Raw genomic sequence first — 15,845 nt, 5'->3', positions numbered from 1 at the left:
TACCATTCACATGGTGTCAGGGCCATTCCCTCCACCACTCCCTGCTCTCTTCCCTTTGCTTCTGTCTCCCATCCCCTCACCTCACCCAATTCTACCTGTCCGTCATCCCCTCCCCATCTGTTTCCACCTATCACCTACCAGCCTCTGATCTCCCTACCACCTCCATACTACCATATCCTGGCAATCTTTCCGCCCATTACTGATGAGGGATCCCAAACCAAAATGTTGTCTACCATCTTCTGCCATCGCAGGTGTAGCGTGCCTTGCTGAGTTCTTTTAACATTTAATTTTCTGTTATCAGCTGATGAAATTCCCCAAATAATACCATGTTACAGAATCACATCAGTGATGTAGGTGTGGCTATCTGACATAAATGATTTCTTAGAAGTCAACTTTTTGATTAAAGATGGGACTTTTATACCTTGTTACATTTGTTAATTATTTCTAAGTACTGTCTAGTGTTTTAACTGCTCTGCTTCCTTTTTAAATAGCACGTTTAATGTTATTAAATGGTATGTTTGAACCTATATCTGTATCAGATATCACTCTTTCATTTCCTGTTAGCAACCATGCATTCTTCTGTTATGTTTTTTCTTTCACTTCTGTATCAAGACCTGATATTTTGCCTATTATTCTTGCACAGGATGTGGGTATTGTCTGCAGCAGCATAATTTATTCCCCATACTGCTGGCCCACATGTAAGAAAATGTAACATGCAATAAAACTCCCAACAGGTCAGGCAGTATCTGTGGAGAGAGGAACTGCTCTGATGAAAGACAATGGAGCTGAAGCATTATCTGTTACCCTCACTTACATTTATACAGCATCTTGATAGATTAGAAACATCCCAGAGTGTTTCGCAAAGGAAAAATAATAGTAAAATAATAAAGATAGTATAACTAGTATGATAATAAAAGTAAAAATAAAATGGATTCTGGTTAAAATACAAAAGGCTGGAAATACCCAGAATGTCAGGCAGCATATGTGGAGAGAGAAACAGAGTTAAAATGCTTGAAGTTGAAGACCCTATATGAAAACAAACTGAACTAAATTGTTTCAGTAACTGATAGGAAGAGTTTATATAGCAGCAGGGGTAAAGTGGTGCTGGTTGGAGAGTTCGTCATAAGGGCAGACACAGACAGAAGCTGATGGGCCAAATGGCCTCCTGCAGAGTGCAGTGGAAAGTTAGGGAGATGGATTGCAGTAAACAATTTGATGAAATCATAGAATCACTGAAGCACAGGAGAAGGCCATCCAGCCATTCTCTGCTGGCAGAGGGGGCAGACTGTTACTTCCTCGAAGAATTCCAACAGATTTGTGAGGCAAGATTTTCCCTCAAGGAAACCATACTGACTTTGGCCTGTTTTATCATGTGCCTCCAATTACCCTGAACTCTCGTCCTTAATAACAGACTCTTCAGATATTATTGAAGCCAAGCTAACTGGCCGATAATTTCTTATCCGACGTCCACTCTTGCTTCTAGACTCATAGAGTCATAGCATCATAGAACACTAAACACAGGAAAAGGCCCTTTGGCCCATCTAGTATGTGCCAAACTATTAATCTGCTGGGTCCATTGAACTTCACCCAAACCATGAACCCTTCCATTCATGATCCTGTCCAAATTTCTCATCAATGTTGAAATCAAACTCATATCCACCACTTCCGCTGGCAGCTCGTTCCACACTCTCACCACCTTCTGAGTGAAGAAGTTTCCCCTCATGTTCACCTTAAACATTTCACCTTTCACCCTTAACCCCCTGCTCTACGCACTTTACACCTACGACTGTCCGGCAAAGTACAGTTCCAACACCATATTCAAGTGTGCTGACGTTGTGGGCTATGACAAAGGTGGTGATGAAACAGCATGCAGGAGGGAGATTGAAAACTTGGCTGAATGCTGTCATCACAGCAACTTCTCACTCAATGTCAGCAAGACCAGGGAACTGATCCAGCAGGAAAAAGAATCTCAGGGTTGTATGTGGTGACACACAATCTCGATGGCTCTTCACATGGTTTTAGACCACCTAGACAACACAAGCACCTACGTCAGGATGCTGTTCATCGACTATAGCTTAGCATTTAATACCATCATTCCCACAATCCTGATTGACAAGTTGTAAAACCTAGACCTCTGTACCTCCCTCTGCAATTGGATCCTTGACTTCCTAGCTGGAAGACCACAATCTGTGCTGATTGGTGATAACAGATCTCCTCAATGACGATCAACACTGGCGCACCTCAGGGGTGTGTGTTTAGCCCACTGCTCCACTCTCTATATACACATAACTGTGTGGCTAGGCATAGCTCAATACCATCTGACGATACAACCATTGTTGCTAGAATCTCAGGTGGTGACGAGAGGGCGTATAGGAGTGAGATATGCTAACTAGTGGAGTGGTGTCGCAGCAACAACCTGGCACTCAACGTCAGTAAGATGAAAGAGCTGATTGTGGACTTCAGGAAGGGTAAGACGAAGGAACACATACCAATCCTCACAGAGGGATCAGAAGTGGAGAGAGTGAGCAGCTTCAAGTTCCTGGGTGTCAAGATCTCTGAGGATCTAACCTGGTCCCAACATATCAATGTAGTTATAAAGAAGACATGACAGTGGCTATTAGGAGTTTGAAGAGATTTGGCATGTCAACAAATACGCTCAAAAACTTCTATAGTTGTACGGTGGTGAGCATTCTGACAGGCTGCATCACTGTCTGGAATGGGAGGGGGGTACTGCATAGGACTGAAAGAAACTGCAGAAGGTTGTAAATCTGGTCAGCTCCATCTTGGGTACTAGCCTACAAGTACCCAGGACATCTTTAGGGAGCAGTGTCTCAGAAAGGCAGCGTCAGTTATTAAGGACCTCCAATACCCAGGGTGTGCCCTTTTCTCACTGTTACCAGCAGGCCTGAAGGCACAGACTCAGCGATTCAGTAGCGATTCAGGAACAGCTACTTCCCCTCTGCCATCTGATTCCTAAATGGACATTGAATCTTTGGACACTACCTCACTTTTTAAAAAATATACAGTATTTCCATTTCTGCACATTTATTTTAAAAATCTATTCAATATATATAATTGATTTACTTGGTTATTTATTTTTTAAAATCTATTATTATTATTTTTCTCTCTGCTATATTATGTATTGCATTGAACTGCTGCTGCTAAATTAACAAATTTCACGTCACATGCTGGTGATAATAAACCTGATTCTGATTTTGACATGTATGTACTCTGATAATAAATTTTGCTTTGAACTTTAACCAATAATCTCTAGTTCTAGTCTCACCCACCCTCAGTTACATTTATCCTATCTTCATCAGGTGCCTTGCCGTTCGGTGTGGGCAATCATGTCTCTCCATTCACCACGGTCCCTGACTCTCCGAATTGTAGTTGTTGCCTCCCCTGTTTCTAGCCATGATGTTAATCCATCTCTCATTTTCATTCTCGGTCTGCCTCTGCTTCTTTTTCCTTCCAGCTTTCCAGTTGTAACTAAATGTTCTAATGTCTCTCTTCGCATGATGTGTCCAAAGAATTTTGATTGCTGTTTTCTGATATTTATAATATTCTGATCTTATAAATAGTCACTTCCAATAACTTAACCACTATTGATGTCAGGCACAGCAGCCTATAATTTCTTGGCTTATTCTTAGAACCTTTCATAAACAACATTAGCTGTCCTCCAATCTTCTGCCACTTCAGCTGTTCATAAGGATGTTTTAAATATCTCTGCTAGGCCCATTGCAATTTCTGCATTAGCCTCCTCCAAGGTCTGAGGGAACAGCTTGTCATATCCTGGAGATGTATCCACCCTATTTTGTCTCAAGACAGCAAACTCATCTCATTATAAATTGTATACTGTCCATGACCTCCCTGCTGTTTTGCCTCACTTCTATGGACTCTGTCAGAATAAAAAGCAAGGACCAATAAACCAATTTTTGGAATTGAATGATCATGCCTGGTGCTTCAGGGCTGGGTGTGTCTGCACCTGCACCACCCCCTGCCCCTGGCACTCCTTCCCTACCAACTGTCCCATACCCCTCTCGCAATGTGCCACCCTTGCCAACCTTTGTTCCTGTCAGATTTACAAACTTGCTCTCCCCTCCACATTGACAAATACAGTACTGTACAAAAATCCCAGGCACCTTAGCTCTATACACGTGCCCAAGACTTTCTCAGTACTATTGGAGCAGAATTAGGCCATTTGACCCACTGAATCTGCTCCACCATTTCATCATGGCTGATCCATTTCCCTCTCAGCAGCAATCTTCATCAGGAGATCTCCTCGCAATTTTTTATGCTCTGACTAATCAAGAACCTGTCTAAAATACACCCAATGATCTGGCCTCTACAGTCACCCGTGGCAACGAATTCTACAGATTCTCCACCCTCTGGCTCTATTCTGAGCCTGTGCCCTCTGGTCCTAGACTCCCCCACCAAAAGAAACATCCTCTCCACATCCATTGTATCTAGGCCTTTCAACATTCACGAGGAAATCTGCAGATGCTGGAAATTTAAACAACACACACTAAATGCTGGTGGAACGCAGCAGGCCAGGCAGCATCTATAGGGAGAAGCACTGTCGACGTTTTTGGGCCGAGACCCTTCATCAGGACTGTTCTTCTCCCTATAGATGCTGCCTGGCCTGCTGTGTTCCACCAGCATTTTGTGTGTGTTCTTTCAACATTCGACAGGTTTCGATGAGATCCTCCTCCATTCTTTTTAGTTCCAGCGAGTATGGGGCCAGAGCCATCAATCGTTCCTCACATGATAAGCCTTTCATTCCAGGAACCATTCTCACGAACCTTCTCTGAATCCTCTTTCTTAAATAAAGGGCCCAACACTACTCACATTCCTCCAAGTGAGGCCTCGGCAGTGCCTGATAAAGCCCCAACATTACATTATTGCTTTTATAATTCTAGTCCTCTAGAAATGAATGCTGACATTGCACTTGCCTTCCTCCCCACCACTTTAAACAGGGGATCCTGCACCAGGTCGCCCAAGCCCCTTTGCACCGGATTTTTGAATTTTCTCCCGGTTTAGAAATTAGCCTACGGTTAAACTATTTAGTGTGAAGAAGAACAGAGAGATATCGAGCTGAGTGATAAGGCGTCTTCACTCTTTGTGACCTCCCTTGCCCCTCCTCTCATAGTCCTCCCTCAGACCACACGAGGTCGCCATCTCCTGTGGGAACTGCTGCCTCCCGCTCAGCTCTCGCCTTGTTCATGGTGAATCGTAAAGCACATCTTTGCGCCGACCTTCCAGCCAAACCGTCTCTTTCACAGTCTACAACCAACCATTCCTGGGGCTCAGGTATTAAGTGAGCGATGTGTCCCACCCACCGTTGCACCTTAAACCATAAAGCCCCATTTTAAGGTTGCCTTACTACTAATGTAGCAGGGAGTTACACCCTTGCGTGTTGGGACCTTACATTTTTTAATAAAGTTGTTTTACTTTTCAAAAAGTTTTCAGTGACTTCAGAGAGCCCGGCGTTGCTTTAAGAGCGCCGTTCGGGGGCGGGGCGTTGATGTGATTTGTTTGGGGTTATTCTGATCGATTTTCAGCCCATGGAGTTCCCTCTCCCCATGTTTTGAGCTGTGTGGGCTCATTTATCTGGGCACCATCTCGAAGCGAGTCGCTGAAAAGTTTGGGTCACTGCAGATTCCCCAAAACTCTGAGTGGGTGGAGATTAATCCGTGTTCCTCTGTTGCCTAATCACGGTTAGCTCCACCTCGAACAGTACTTGAGCAGAGGAATTTGTCAGCACTTCTGCGAGCGCGAGACAGAAGTGGACCCGGAGTCTCCTGTCCTCTCCCTCTCGCCCCCCGGGTCCTGGAATGAGAAGGATGCTGCGGAGATGGCGCTGACGGCCAGGGTGCAGAGGAGCGGGCTGCTGGACGTCCTGGTGCGGGACACCTGGCACCGAGTGTTGGCCTCTTTGTACGACGAGACCCTGGTGTTGAGCTGCGACCAGGCGGCCGATCCCGCGGCATGGAACGGCGTGGCCAACGGGAACCAAGCCGGCTCGCCGAGCCCGTGCGCCAGTCCTCGGGCCGGAGGGGTCCGCAATGCCTTCTCCGAGCTGCCCGAAAGTGTCAGTAACAGGAAGAGGAGCGTCAGGGTCATCAAGGTACCAGAGCTCCTGATTCTGGGGTGGGAAGGGGAGGTCTATCCCCGCCCCGGGACAAAGGGCAGGTGGCTGGGGTGGTCTCTAGAAGCTGTGGGGTGTCCAGGGAAGGTGTCTTGGATAGAAGGGCACCCTTACAAATGTTAGGGGCTGGTGTACCCTGGCTGATGGTTGAATGTCCATTCCGAGAAGGGTGGAAGAGCTGGGTCCATTTCTCCTCCTCCTTCCCCCCAGCAGCACAGCCGAACTCTCACTTTTCAGACAGATACTTCTGGGCAAAGTTGGGATGGTTCCGAGACTGGGGTTTTATCTGCAACACAGGCACTGGCATCAGTCGTCCGTTTCCAGGCACCGACGCCCCCAATCACCCTGAGTCTCAGTTCCTAGATTCCGGCACTGACGTCCCCAGACTCCCTGCACCCCAAGGCTCATGCCCAGTTTCCTCCCCACCCCAGTACCCTCTCCATTTCCAGGCTTGTAAATGTGGGCTGGGCGAATTCTGCTCCGATTTCTATCTGAAGTAATGGAGTTATTTAAACATTTGCTGTTCACACACTTTACCTTACAGAGGTTTTAAAGGCGGAGGGCAGGGCAATGGTTAATAATTATTGCCCTCCCTCACTAGCCTGTGAAAATCCTGCCGCAAGTATTCACAGATGGAAATACCACAGGATTTGTGGAGGCAGCAAGTAACCCTTTGTGTGCTGAACGCTTTGCCGTGTTATTTAAAGTTCAGTGGGGCTCGGCCAGTAAGCGATTGGGATCCCAGGCAATTTGTCTCCATGATAGTGACTTTAGTCCTTATTTCTAGGGCGTGCATTTTGCTTCACCTGATCTATAGATGCTAATAATTGTGCCAGTTCACAACTACCAGTCATGTTCCAGTCAAACAGCGGGACACTGGTTTCCTTTCACAAATTACTGGATTACTGGGGCTTAGTGAAATGAGTAAGTACATTTGATACTGCAGAGTATTAACTAATCGCCCTCGTGAAAATACACTTCTTCAATCCAACCAGGAACTTCAGACTGTTCAGAATTAACTTGGTTTTGCAATCAGTTTCATTATTGACATTGGAGCAAAAGTGATTTGTTTTACTTTCACGAGGTAATGATTAGTGAAGGACGTGTCATCAGTTCTCACAGAGAACAGCAGAAGTCATCTGGTGATGCAAGTTATGGTTGAGTTTCTAGAAAGGACTGGTACGAGCTTTGGTTTGTTGTTAAATGAGTCTTGGGGATGTCTTGACTGTAGGTAGAGGGGTTTGTACTTCTATGGGGAGGGGGAATGGGTTTGAAGAATGAATGTGGGAGAGGACAGGGATGGGTTATGAATACCTGCAGGTCAGACACATGACAGCTCTGTAGACTTTACCAAATACTTCTCGCCTTAATAAGTTTCTGCAGAATGTTGCCAGGTTGGAGGCTTGGCTCTGCTATATCAGGATCTCGAAACATTGAATCATACAGCATGGAATGGGCCCTTCAGCCCAACTAGTCCATGCTAACCAAGATGCCCATTTGGTTTGGTCAACGTCCTTCTGAACCTTTACTATCGATATAGCTGTCGACTTGTCCATTAAATATTGTAATTGTACCCACCTCATCCACTCCTTTTGGCATTTCCTTCCATGTATGCACCACTCTGTGTGAAGAAATTGCCTGTCAAGTCACTTTTAAATCTTTCCTCTCTTATCTTAATCCTATGCCCTTAAGCCTATTCTGTTTTGGGGCCCCTTTTTTTTGAAACCCTTTCCCTATGGGGTCGTGTGGAGAAATTGTGTAACTTCACCTTGTGTGTATCCCACTGTATACACCAGAGAGAAGAGTGAACTAGGTTGTGGGAAGGTGTAAGTGTCTTGGATGCTTTTAACTGTCCTCCTGGGTTTAATTGTGGGCTGAGGCCATTATTGTTTTCACCAGTGTCACCAATCAGACCTGCATGCTCACTTGGAAATGGGCTTACAGGATCAATAAGTGGGTGCTGTCATTCCATATAGCAAAGTATCATGAATGTTTTATCACTATCCACTGGGACGCCATGGGATTAAGTACCCTCACAGGTAGATAGGGTAGTTAAGAAAGCTTATGGGGTGTTAGCTTTCATAAGTCGAGGGATAGAGTTCAAGAGTCGCAGGGTAATGATGCAGCTCTATAAAACTCTAGTTAGCCCACACTTGGAGTACTGTGTCCAGTTCTGGTCACCTCACTATAGGAAGGATGTGGAAGCATTGGAAAGGGTACAGAGGAGATTTACCAGGATGCTGCCTGGTTTAGAGAGTATGGATTATGATCAGAGATTGAAGGAGCAAGGGCTTTACTCTCTGGAAAGAAGGAGGATGAGAGGAGACATGATAGAGGTGTACAAGATATTAAGAGGAATAGACAGAGTGGGCAGCCAGTGCCTCTTCCCCAGGGTGATCCTCAATACAAGAGGACATGGCTTTAATGTAAGGGGTGGGAAGTTCAAGGGGGATATTAGAGGAAGGTTTTTTACTCAGAGTGGTTGGTGCATGGAATGCACTGCCGAGTCAGTGGTGGAGGCAGATACACTAGTGAAATTTAAGAGACTACTAGACAAGTATATGGAGGAATTTAAGGTGGAGGGTTATATGGGATGCAGGTTTTAAGGGTTGGCACAACATTGTGGGCGGAATGGCTTGTACTGTGCTGTATTGTTCTATGTGTCTCATTATCAAAGACGCTTTTCCATTCTTAATGCAGATATCTAAAATACAGAGGAAATGTGAGAATTAAGAGCCCATTCAGTTTCAGAATTGGGTCAGAACCAAGTTGTCCCTAATAAACCTCAGTGCCTTGGTTCCACATCCATAATAGCAGTGGTAATTTATGAAGTCCAGTTTTGAACATCAGTTGATCCCTCTCTCAGAACTGATCTCTATCTGAAGTTTAATTTGCAAGTTGAGTCTGTGGTGAGGAAGGCAAATGCAATGTTAGCATTCATTTCAGGAGGACTAGAATCCAAAAGCCAAGGATGTAATGCTGAGACTTTATAAAGCACTGGTGAGGCCTCACTTGGAGTATTGTGAACAGTTTTGGGCCCCTTATCTTAGAAGGGATGTGCTGAAACTGGAGATGGTTCAAAGGAGGTTCATGAAAATGATTCCAGGATTAAACGGCTTGTCATATGAAGAGTTTTTGATGGCTCTAGGCTTGTATTCACTGGAATTCAGAAGAATGATGGGTGACCTCCTATCAAATGGTGAAAGGCCTTGATAGCGTGGATGTGGAGAAGATGTTTCCTATGGTGGGCGTGTCTAAGACCAGAGGACACAGCCTCAGAATAGAGGAGTGTCCTTTTAGAACGGAGTTAAGGAGGAATTTCTTTATCAAGAGGGTGGTGAATCTGTGGAATTAATTGTCACAGGTGGTTGTGGAGATAAATCTCTGTGTATATTTAAGCCAGAGATTGATAGGCTCTTGACTGGTCAGGGCATGAAAGGGTGTGTGTATGGGGGGGGGGGGGTTGCTGGTGGAAGACAGGAGTTTGGGGCTGAGAGGAAAAATGGATCAGCCATGGAGCAGATTCAATGAGCCAAGTGGCCTAATTCTTCTATATCTTATGGTCAAAAGGTCTAGTTTCTCACTGCCCCATATACTCTCCCTAAAATCATCTTGGACTACGGAACTCCCACTTTAAGGTAACACAAGGATCTCAGCAGGTCAGGCAGCATCTGGAGGCAACGTTTTGGGTTGAGAACCTTTGTCTGGACTCAAATAGACTACTGCTTCCCTTCTCTCTCCCCCGGCTGCTGCTCAGCTGGCTGAGTTCCTCCAGTAGTTAGTTTGTGTGCAACAATCACAGGGCACAGGCTCTTTGTTTGCTCTTGGACATGAAGGCTTTGTGTTACCTGATGTTGGCTAGAGTCAGAGGACACTTCATTTAATGTCTTTATAACACAATGACATGTCATAGTTGTTAGAATTGCAGCTTCTGAGTGGATATTGCTTGTGAACCAATAGTTGCCCTGATCTGAATAATCTTGGCTCACTGACCCTGCAATCTCTTCAAGCCCATCTCTCCCCATTTCCCAGCCCTACATACTGCTTAACCCCGGTACCAAGTCACTGCAGGAACCAGTCCACCTTTGATAGCCATGCCTGCCATCTCCTCTGCTCCTCGTCTGCAGCCCCTCCCTCTTGGTCTCTACATCTTCGTTCCGTTTTAAGACATTCATTGGCAGTATTTGCCCCTGTGGGAACAACATTTCGGTATGCGGTTGCCCATTTGGGATGGAACTGAAGAGTATGTCGTGGGGATTTGGAGGTGTGCTGCCTCCTCCACTACCTCCGGCAGCTCACTCCAGGTACCAACTACTTCTGTGAAAAATTCACCCTTCGTATCACCTTTAAACCTCCCCCTTCTCAAGCTAAGCTATGCTGTGTGGTTTTGGATACCCATACCATTGAAACTGCTCTTGATTATCTGCATTATTATTGCCTCACATAATTTTATATGCCTTTTTTGTCATCTCTCTGCCCGCTTTCCTCCAGAGAAGGCAGACCCAACGTACATACTCTCCCTCGTGACCTCCAACCCCAGCAACGTACTTGTGACTTTTTCCTCCACCCTCGAGCTTAATCACTTCGTTCCTGTTGAGTGTTGACGAGAGCAATGCACAATATTAGTTAGGCCGCTGGTGTAACCTAACCAGCATCTTGTACAACTAAAATAACATCCCAACTCTCGTATTCAGTACTGAGCTGTGAAGGAAAAGCACGTCACATGTCTTCGCTACTCTGTAAACCATTGTTGCCATATTTTGTTTAGAGAGCTATGTATTTGTACCCCTGGGCCTCTCTGTTGTACCACACTCTCCAGGGCCATGTGCAATTCCAGACTTGATTTAACTTCTGAAGGTGCATCAGTTTGCATTTTCCTGAGTTAAGTTTCACCTGCTACACTCTTCAAAGGTTCAGTAAGCTCCCTTGTCCATATTCCCAGTTGGTCTATGTCCTGCTGTAACCATAGACAACTTTTTTTTTCACTGTCCACCACACCAATTTTGGTGTCACCCACAAACGTATTGACCATGCCAGCAACATTACATCCACATTATTAAATATATGACCAACAACAGATGACCCAGTACTGATTGCTGCAGCGCAAGCCTGCACTACCACCAAGCCAATTTTTGTATCCAATTGGCTAGGTCACCCAGGATCCAATGTGTCTGAACCAGCCTGCCATGCCAAAGGCCGTGCTTAAATCCACCTGGAGCGCATTTCATTCTCTGCCCTTACCAATCCCCTGGGCTAGCTCTGGCAGCTGTATCTTTATAACTAACCACTGTGGTGACTGTGACACCTAGTTTGGAAGATGTTTATGGGAGTCCTGGATTCAGGACAATGGACAGGAAAGTTGAGCTGAGGCCAAATCATGATCTCTTTGCATGACAGCCGGTTGGAGAGACTGGGAGGTTGACTCCTTATAAGCCTTAATGATCATCAGTCCTTGCATGCCTCAGTGTGAAATGTTTGATGTTTCTCTTAATGAAGCACCTTGGGACATTGTTCTGGGCATTTTAATAGAGGAACATAGAAAAGATTTTCTTCAAGTATTTAAAATGAAAAGTTAAAGTGGGTTCAATTTAATTTTTCATTGGAAAAAATGACATCCCTATGTCACGTCCTTCTGTGCTCTGCTATATTGGAGACAGCTGACATTTTGTGCACGTGTCTTTGGAATGGTCTCTCCTCTCAACAGAGGAGGGAAGCCCCTGTAGTCTAGTGTTGATTGATGAGCTAATGCCCTTAGTTTTTGTACGGATGGATAGCACCAAGTGATGGCCTGCACTAATCCCTAAGGTTAACACCTTTGTTTTCTTCTTTCAGCAGGAGGTTGGGGGCTTGGGGATCAGCATCAAAGGAGGCAAAGAGAACAAGATGCCAATCCTGATCTCGAAGATCTTCAAGGGTCTAGCGGCTGACCAGACTGAGGCTCTGTATGTCGGGGATGCCATCTTGTCTGTGAACTCCGTGGACTTGCGAGACGCAACGCATGATGAGGCAGTGCAGGCTCTGAAGAGAGCGGGGAAAGAGGTACTCCTGGAGGGTGAGTGAATGCTTAGAAATTCCAGCCACATCTGTGTACGCATCCGCTTGTGTTTGTTCATTGAATTCAGTGCAGCAGCAACGAGCCACATTCATATCTTGCCATGTGACAGCTCCAGCTGTGTAACCAGGACTGGATTCATTTCTGCAGAATTTCCTTACTCCTTCATAATTTTCAATGTTTGAAGATATTTTAAAACCAAATTTCATTTTCAAATATTGAGTTCAAATCCTAACCCTTAATCTGTCTAAGATAATATTTAAATATAATTTGTGAAGCCAGTTTCATAAAGAAATATTATTGGTGCAACATCTAAAATTTCTTTCTGGTAGTCTGCACGTGAATGGGTTATTGTAAGACTTTGGGTAAATTGAATGTCGCCATGCTATTTTCTGTTATTGGACGCATTACTTACAAATCTTAGAAATTTAGACCTTCTGGGAAAAGTCTGAAATGGAAGGCATTTCTAAAATGCCACAGACATATGAAAGTCCTTTACAGCCAGTAACTAGTGACCACTGCTGTAACGTGCAATTTGTCCCAAAAAACAAGATAATGACCAGATACTGTTTTGCAATGGTTGGTTGAGAATTACACACTGTCACCGGTAAGAGCTTCAGATTATTGGTGTGCGGTCAGCAGGGACAGAAAACACTTGGTTTATCATCTTGTCCAACATCACCACTTATGACAGTGCTGCTTTACCCCATTAATGCACAGGGATAATTAGACTGAGATTCTGGTATGGGATTTGAAAGTTCGTATTTCATCACTAAGAAGCAAAGATGCTACCACTGCAGTATGGCACTTGTATTCCTGTCCATTTCTGGAGCATTGCATCCATAAACCAGCACCCCTCAGAAGCACTGCTGTCTACGCTTCTCCCTGCCTTGGTAAAGCAGCCAACATAATCAGATACCAGTCTATTATATTCTCTCTTCTCCCACTACCATTGGGCAGAAGATAAAAAAGCTTGAAAGCATGAGCCATCGGGTGCAATCTCACTTCTGTCTCACTGTTGTTAGACTGTTGAATGATCGGATGGATTATTGACCTCACAATCTACCTTTCACCTTACTGTCAGCCTGCACTGCACTTTCTCTAAAGCTGTAACACTTTATTCTGCATTCTGTTAGTGTCTTTCCCTTGCACTGCTTCTGTACCGATGTGACGAAATGATCCGTATGGATAGAATGCAAAACAAAGCTTTTGGTAAAGTTTTTACCTGGATAACAAACCAATTTATCAGGTGTTGTTACTAAACTGCAGTTGCAAGTTAATAATCCATGAATTTTCTACAAGCCTCCCCCCCCCAAAAAAAAAATTAAACTATTAGTGATGTGTGGGTACTGTTGCTCCTTGAATTGTGGGGTGGGTCGGTCATCCATGAGCGTAATCACTCTGCCGCTGACTGTTCATCAGCTGCTTGTGTCCTAAGCCCCGAGATTCCACCCAAAGGCTCCCTTGCTCTGAGTCCCTCTTCTCTAAAATACCCTCTTAGGCCAAACCTTTGTTACCAGTCCTAATGCTTATTTTCTTGGAGTCAAATTTGATTGATGCTGGGGAATTTTCTCCCTGTTACATGGGCTGTATAAGTACAAGTTGTGTATTTCAGTTTCTAGTAAAACTTCTGGAATATGTTGAGAATTCGTGTGTCTTGTTATCTAGAGATGGAACTTGATGATTGTCTGTACAAACAGATGTTATCCTTCTTCCTGGAGCCATTCTTGAACCAAAATCATGTCCGACAGTTCTGAAATTTTATGTATTGTAAAACTGAGCAAGATGGATTGTAGCTGAATAAATTTGAGCTCCAAATCCAGAGTTTTACTGGCTAAGCTGCTTCTAGGAATCTTCTTGTGGAAAGTGAGATGACTAAGTGAGGGCCCTGTCACCTGATTAAAGTGGGGGATGGTTTAACATCTCCAATTAACTTTAGTGGATTGAATGTAAAATCAGTGTGTTGTGGGTTGTTTAAGATGAGCAAGTGGTGAGGTGAACGATAGCAGCAAATAATCTGCTGGAGGGGCTGTGGTTGAGCAGTATGTGTAGGAGGAAATGAATTATTGACGCTTTGGGTCGTGTACCTGCATCAGGACCCTGGGTTCCTCCAGCAGATTGATCACCAAATAATAGGCTCGTTATCACGTTAGTCTCGTGAGACCATGGATTTGCGCCTTGGAAGGTTTCCAGAGCGCAGGCCTGGGCAGGGTGGTATGGGAGACTGGCAGTTTCCCAAGCTGCAAGCCTTGCCCTCTCCACACCACCGATGTTATCCAAGGGAAGGGCACTAGGACACAAGCAGCTTGGCACCGGTGACGTCGCAGAGCAATGTGTTGTTAAGTGCCTTGCTCAAGGACACAACCACGCTGCCTCAGCTGAGGCTCGAACCAGTGACCTTCAGATTACTAGTCTGATGCCTTATCCACTAGGCCATGCGCCAACACAATAGATTGCCAAAGTAAATTTATTATCAAAGTACACGTATGTCAAAGTATACAACCCTGAGATTAGTTTTCTTGCAGACACTTACAGGAAAAAAAGAGATACAATAGAATTTATGAAAAACTATCTATAAAGTCTGACAAACAGCCAATATGCAAAAGGAGACCAACTGTGCAATAAATACTTAGAACATGAGTTGTAGAGTCCTTGAAAATGAGTCTATTGGTTGTGGAATCAGTCAGAGTTGGGGTGAGTGAAGTTATCCACGCTGGATCAGGAGCCTGATGATTGTAAGGTCATAACAGTTGTTGCTCCAGATTCCAGCACCTGCAGAGTCTTGTATTTCCGGAGAGACAGTTAATGTTAGTGTTGCATTGTATAGTGTTTAAATTGGGAATGAATAGGCTCATGATGTCATCCACTAGGACAGATTTGCCACCCTAGAGAGAGCTGTTCAACTCCATGTTCAAGGCACTTGAAGAGGGATAGAGACCACAGTTGAGGCTCCCTGTGAAATTGCAACCCATTCACTTTTGACTAGTTCTGTTAATTCAGGACAGAAGGTGGAAGTTGTGGTAGAAAAGTCCAGGGTTCAGGTCCCACAACAAGCTCTTGATCACAAGAACTCATGCTCCATTGTCAGTCGACCAGAGGTGACCTGTTCCATGGAAATATTAAACTGAAGGTCCAGTGAGTTACATTGCATCATGTTCCCAGGAGCTGGGGAGTTCCTCCAGGTATAAAGACAAGAGACTTCAGACGTTCCCAGGACTTATGGGACGGGCTATGTTGTTGCCCCAGCACTTCCTCGGACTGTGATCATTGCTGCAAATAAAGCTAATTTTCTAGAACTCTTTAGATGCTGGAACCTAGAACAGAAGCCTAATTCTGGCAGAACTTAGTGGGTCAGTCAGCATCTGTGGAGGCAAAAGTGTAAGTCGAAGTTCCGAGCCTTTGCAGGTCTTGACTTGTACCTTTTGGCTCGATAGATGCTGGTTGATCTGAGTTTTACCATTGTTCTCATTTGTTCAGTTGGATGTCTCAGGCTAACAAAAGTACCTAGAAAAGAAACATTTGAGAAAGGTAATCTGATGGGAAGACCACCTCTGCATTATGGCATATTTGCTTTTCAAGCAAATGATCCATATCATTTTTTTTCTGTAGCTGCATGTTCTGCGTACATGTCAAAAAAATAGCAAC

General features: G+C 44.7%; 1 protein-coding gene across 1 annotated transcript in view; it reads left to right on the top strand.

Moving 5' to 3' along the window:
- The first annotated feature begins 5,576 nt into the window (after positions 1–5,576).
- sntb1 (syntrophin, basic 1) overlaps positions 5,577–15,845 on the top strand; it is a 115,175-nt gene continuing 104,906 nt past the window's right edge. Inside the window, exons 1-2 of the mRNA XM_073050274.1 lie at positions 5,577–6,127; positions 11,981–12,200. Of these exons, the coding sequence (XP_072906375.1) occupies positions 5,855–6,127; positions 11,981–12,200 (493 nt within the window). The 5' untranslated portion in view covers positions 5,577–5,854. The remainder of the gene's footprint in view (positions 6,128–11,980; positions 12,201–15,845) is intronic.

Source organism: Hemitrygon akajei, chromosome 1, assembly GCF_048418815.1.
Source record: "Hemitrygon akajei chromosome 1, sHemAka1.3, whole genome shotgun sequence".
NCBI lineage: Eukaryota > Metazoa > Chordata > Chondrichthyes > Myliobatiformes > Dasyatidae > Hemitrygon > Hemitrygon akajei.
Note: the sequence above shows the minus strand (reverse complement) of the source record. Positions and strands in the feature narration are given on the sequence as shown.